Source organism: Rhagoletis zephyria, unplaced genomic scaffold (assembly GCF_001687245.7).
Source record: "Rhagoletis zephyria isolate East Lansing unplaced genomic scaffold, Rhagoletis_zephyria_1.1 Rzeph_scaffold_11796, whole genome shotgun sequence".
Taxonomy (NCBI): domain Eukaryota; kingdom Metazoa; phylum Arthropoda; class Insecta; order Diptera; family Tephritidae; genus Rhagoletis; species Rhagoletis zephyria.
The window spans coordinates 1,344-7,466 of record NW_016168872.1 but is presented as its reverse complement, the minus strand read 5'-3'; the positions used below and the strand labels follow the sequence as shown (position 1 = coordinate 7,466).

The 6,123-nt window shown below is 30.6% G+C and overlaps 1 protein-coding gene across 1 annotated transcript; it reads left to right on the top strand.

Moving 5' to 3' along the window:
- Positions 1 to 321: 321 nt before the first annotated feature.
- On the top strand, positions 322 to 1,228 carry LOC108377269 (high mobility group protein DSP1-like). The gene is made up of 3 exons (XM_017633533.1): positions 322 to 486; positions 588 to 762; positions 863 to 1,228. Exons 1-3 carry the CDS (start codon positions 326 to 328, stop codon positions 1,025 to 1,027), a joined length of 501 nt encoding a protein of 166 aa, XP_017489022.1. The 5' UTR covers positions 322 to 325; the 3' UTR covers positions 1,028 to 1,228.
- Positions 1,229 to 6,123: the final 4,895 nt, after the last annotated feature.

Sequence of the window (6,123 nt, the reverse complement as noted above, 5' to 3'; positions counted from 1 at the left end):
GATTCTTAACCTTAAGATATCAACAAATACAACCCTGCTTTCAGATTTTGTCGACATTTTTATGCAACCTATCTTCGCTTCCTGCCCACCGTGACATGATGATGGCTTTATAACACCAAATCGTGTCGCTTTTTTCGGAAATGCGTCTCTACATATTCCATAAGATTTCTCTACTCTCCAGTATGGTTTGCAGCCTTTATTTATCATGTAGAACAATGTAATAGCTCTTTAAAATATCTGTACTTATAAATGTATATATGTATGTACATACATATGTAAGTATGTTTACTTTAATTCAACCACTTTTTCGTTTTTTTTTTAGACAATGGTGGACAAAGAGAAGAAGCGCTTCCATGAGATGGCCGAAAAGGATAAGGCGCGGTATGAGATGGAAATGTCAAATTATGTACCCCCCAAGGGCACAGTAGTTGGGCGTGGCAAGAAGAGGAAAATGATTAAGGATCCGAATGCGCCGAAAAGATCATTGTGAGTTCGTAGCTAACAATGCATTCATTTAACTTTTACAAATAGTCGAACCGTTGCTTTAGAATATGAAATCTAACGAAATCTCGTTTTAAACATTTTAGATCTGCATTCTTCTGGTTTTGCAATGACGAACGCAACAAAGTTAAGGCTGCGAATCCAGAATATGGCGTTGGCGATATTGCCAAGGAACTTGGTCGTAAATGGTCCGATGTGGATCCAGAGGTTAAACAGAAGTACGAGCTAATGGCTGAGAAGGACAAGGCGCGCTATGAGCGGGTAAGTAATGTGACTTAATTAGCTTAAACCCAAATGCATTAACCGTTATTTGGAGCAAAAAGCAATTAATATGTATGTATTTTGCATTGTTTTATTTCAGGAAATGACCGAGTACAAAACCAGCGGGAAAATACCGATGTCCGCCCCCTCAATGCAAGCACAAGCCGCTGCAGCGCAGAAAGCCGCGTTACTAGCTGCCAGTGCACAACAGCATGAGGAGCATGGCGATGATGATGGCGATGGCGATGATGATGAAAATCAATAGATTTAAGAAACCACACAAAAAAAAATTATAAAAAACAACAAAAACAAAACAAAGGAGCATAAGATAAAAACAAAAACAAAAAAATGAAAGAATTAATTTTCCACAAAAAATGGAACTTATAGAACGTAATTTTTAAGTGATTAAAGAAAGAAATACTGAATGAGATAAGAACAACAAACAGAAAGCAAACAAAAAAAAAAAAANTACATGCAACTCAATGTATAATAATAATGTAGTATGTATGCATGCTGCAAATGCAAAATCAAGGCTAAGAAGTAGCTATAGTTCTAGGAACCACTAGCATGGAAATCAATATATACGATGCAGTACTGCAGATAACAAATACTTTAACACAACACGGCTTTTAAAATCTTTGCAGCGCGTATAAAACCAAGTATGTACGTACTTTCAAACGCTATTCAATTTTCATAAAACCAATATAAAATGCAACTCCCGAACTAACTAACCTTCCATATGATGCTCATTCTGTATACTGACGGCCACACATACATTTACCATATATCAAAATAGCAACAAGAAAGAAAAATTATAATTCCAACAGCAAGATTGAGTAGTAATAAAGGCATCTTTGAATAATAATGTCAAACAACTCACACAATTATTATTTTTTTATTTTTATTAATTTGTTCCGCTAATTTTTGATTTATTGTATCTTTAGCAATAAAAGTTAGGATTAAAGAGAGACACTCATAGTTTAGGGGCAATTAAGAAACAGAAAGAAAATATGATAATATCCCATACTCCTTATCCCGTGGAGCAATAAATGTAGGCGTGCGTTTGACTGAAAACATAAACGCACTGGAATTTATTAAATTTTCCGGCTAATTCATTGATTATCGGCTTATTATTTTATTTGACTCTTTAAACTAACATTACATGCGTATATGTATGTTAAACAAACAACAAAATTTGAAGATTTATTTTATTTTTTCGTTGATTTTGTAAAAATATATTTTAATTTCCATTTACCATTTGAAAAAATATACCCACACGCCAGAGGAAATAAGAATGTCAAGACAAAGACACAAGGATAAATAAAAGAAGAATATATTCCGAAATATTTTTACAAACAAGTGCGGTTGAACTCCAGTATGAAAACTAATGTATGTACGAGTATCTCGAATGTGAATATTTTGAGCTAATTGCTAGCCACAAATGCATAAGAAACAGTTACATAATTGTATACCACATTCGTACAGCAGAAATATAGTATACAATAACAATAATTAAAATATGCAAACAATATAAATTTATATAATGTACGATAAGATTTAGAATATACGTATGGTGTAAAACCAAAAAAAAAAAAAAAAAACTTGAAATGTTTTCATAATTTAAATAGTGGGCAGTTAGTTGGAATTTAAGAAATTTCGTTAGGATTCCGGTGGAATGCTCTTTGTTTATAATTGTTTGAGACCGATATCTAGCCAGTGACAATACTAGGGCGTTGCAAAGAAAATGATTTATCATACCGAACGTTACATGAAAATCACGTAAGTTGCAACGGTTTTTGTTGTTACAGCTTAAGCTTTTTGTTATATTGCTGAATAGGAAATTTTTAACTCAATATACATCTACCTACCGCGCATACTCTAGGGATATTCACACTGATCTCGTTACTTCGGCACTTGACAGTTTTAGGTTTATTTTATTTTTGTTAATGTAATGAAAGCACTAGTGAGTCAAGTAAAAGCCCTCTTGAACGTTACTATGAATGTATTTGCCCTTTCATTAGGTTTGTACCTTAACAGATAATTATCAACATTTATCACTATACTTTCTGCTGGTTTTATCTTAACTAAAAAAAAAATATCTATCAGAAAAGAGCCATAAAATTGTTATGACAACGTAAAGGAGCTGTTAAGAGCTCCGTAGTAAAACTATTTACGTTTCTTTATTTCACCTTTTTTGAATTTAATTGTTTTAAAAAATTGGACCAGCTCGAAAAATAAAAAAAATATAGCTGTTTCAACATACCATTTGCCAGACTAACAAAAGTAAGATAAAAAGGTTGTTGTTCGCAGCAAAGCATTTGTGCCGTACTGGCAAATTTACGATAGTTAGGTGAATACCCCTACTGCATTTCATACGCGGGTGCCTTTGTCTCACTTGATTTCACAATTTTCGAAAACTTCAAGCAAAATGCAGATGATTAAAAAATTGATTTCGAATTTAATTTATATCTTAATAAAACATTTTAAAATTGATTTGCAAACGTTCTCTTCTATTAACCTGGGGAACAGGAAATTTCATTCACGAATCTTAATTAAATCTTTCAAATATAATTCGCAAGTTTACGAATAAAACCTTTCAAAAGTCTTAACAAAAATTATTTTTCAGAGCAATAGGTGCGGGAACATTGTAAATAAATAACCTCACATTAATATTAAAATAAAAGTTACTGTGCAAATATGTATGCAGTAATGAAAGTTGAGTGAAAGAAAGATGCGAAAGAGTGTGGTGTCTATGGCGTCTGTTGGGACTTCGAATAACCAATTTGGGGGAGAAAGTGTTGTGTTGGCGATTTGTAGAATGAACAAAATTGGTGCGAATTGTAAATTTTTGTATTACTCTTACTGACTGCAATATTTGTAAGATTTATATTTTCGGAATTTCGCAAAATTACAAATACCATACAGCACTTTTAATTTAAAAAATTGCTAAAATACCTTTAAAACGTTTGTAATTTCGAAACTTCGTGGCTTTATTGGAATTCCTTAAAATCGACGTCGTTATCGTTGGACGTTTTATTTGGATTAGAGTTTGGCGTTTGTAATTTTTAAACGAAATTCAATAGATTCCTACTTAGAAAAAAAAGAACAATAAACTATCTAAAGTGATTTTTTATTATTTGATTATGATCTGGGCAACTTTTGAATAATTGAATGTTTCTTGTTTTGGATGATCTTTGATGAAAATAATTGAAACACATTTCACATCTGCTATGACAAAATTGATATGCAGTGTTGTGCAAAAAAGAACCAATTGCTTATGCAATTTCGAAAAAATAAACGAAATTTTGATTCACATGCTTATTTTTAAACGGATAACATTGTGTGCAATTGTGACTTTGCTCTTTTTTTACAAGCTTTTATGTGAAATGAAACTTAGAAATGTTTGTTAATATTTTCGTTTCGTATATGATTAAAATCTTATGTAACAAGAAAATAATATTTTGAGTTGAATACAATGGCGGCTACTTAACAAAAATTATTATTCCATAGTAATTATTAATGATTCTAAAATAAATGAGAGATTTATTTTCAATTTTATTACATCTTTCAAAGCTAAAGACATGTAGGTAAGTTTGTCCGTTATTAAAATACTTTTTCAATCATCTTTTTCTGTTTTCTATATTTCAAATCTTCCGGAAAAAAATTAAATTGCTTTCGACTGCTTTATAGTCTTGCAAGTTTGATTTTTAGTAGTATATCGTTGGTAAATTACCTTTATTTCGCTTATTCTATTTTTCGTATTCTTCACAACCATTGAAATTCTAATCCACGCCTTCGCGCCTCATGGGAATCGAAAGAATGAGAAAGGGAGGGAGGACATACATCTGTTGTATATGCATATGTATGTATTAATTAGATACACATTTTTTGTATATATGTATGTATATAGAATATACAATGCATTATACTGTAGTATGTATGCATATTTTTTTCACTCGAAATGCAACATTTAAAAAGAAATATGTAATAGAAAAAAGTTAAATTATATAATAATGAATATGAAATGCAAACCACTTCAGGCTCGACAGATTCCTATTAAAATTAGCAATTAAAGATAAAAATGTCAAAAAATTGCATTAGGAGAGACGTACATACGTACATACATATACACTCAGCGTAAATTTACTGCGTAATGTTAGNGCAGTGTTGTGCAAAAAAGAACCAATTGCTTATGCAATTTCGAAAAAATAAACGAAATTTTGATTCACATGCTTATTTTTAAACGGATAACATTGTGTGCAATTGTGACTTTGCTCTTTTTTTACAAGCTTTTATGTGAAATGAAACTTAGAAATGTTTGTTAATATTTTCGTTTCGTATATGATTAAAATCTTATGTAACAAGAAAATAATATTTTGAGTTGAATACAATGGCGGCTACTTAACAAAAATTATTATTCCATAGTAATTATTAATGATTCTAAAATAAATGAGAGATTTATTTTCAATTTTATTACATCTTTCAAAGCTAAAGACATGTAGGTAAGTTTGTCCGTTATTAAAATACTTTTTCAATCATCTTTTTCTGTTTTCTATATTTCAAATCTTCCGGAAAAAAATTAAATTGCTTTCGACTGCTTTATAGTCTTGCAAGTTTGATTTTTAGTAGTATATCGTTGGTAAATTACCTTTATTTCGCTTATTCTATTTTTCGTATTCTTCACAACCATTGAAATTCTAATCCACGCCTTCGCGCCTCATGGGAATCGAAAGAATGAGAAAGGGAGGGAGGACATACATCTGTTGTATATGCATATGTATGTATTAATTAGATACACATTTTTTGTATATATGTATGTATATAGAATATACAATGCATTATACTGTAGTATGTATGCATATTTTTTTCACTCGAAATGCAACATTTAAAAAGAAATATGTAATAGAAAAAAGTTAAATTATATAATAATGAATATGAAATGCAAACCACTTCAGGCTCGACAGATTCCTATTAAAATTAGCAATTAAAGATAAAAATGTCAAAAAATTGCATTAGGAGAGACGTACATACGTACATACATATACACTCAGCGTAAATTTACTGCGTAATGTTAGGTTATATTAACAAAAAGGTAAAAAGATAAATAAACGATAATGAAAACAAGCAATAAGCCGAAATTGATTGATTAAATCGCCCAGCTAAAGATTATAAAACTTTGTATTGTTGCAAATGAACTTAACCTACAAATTGGCAACTTTTGCTACATTTTTTTCAAAATTTTGTCGTACATTTATAACTCCTAATTTATAAGAGTAGGCAATCAGCTGGTGTTCGCGACAGCATTTAGTACACTGTTGGTTATACTTGCAATCACTTTTTCATGAAAACTACTTAATGAGA

Coding starts and splice junctions, on each gene's coding strand:
- LOC108377269 (XM_017633533.1), top strand. CDS start 326: ATGGTGGACAAAGAGAAGAAGCGCTTCCATGAGATGGCCGAAAAGGAT. Junction 487..587: donor AATGCGCCGAAAAGATCATT/GTGAGTTCGTAG, acceptor TAAACATTTTAG/ATCTGCATTCTTCTGGTTTT. Junction 763..862: donor ACAAGGCGCGCTATGAGCGG/GTAAGTAATGTG, acceptor GTTTTATTTCAG/GAAATGACCGAGTACAAAAC.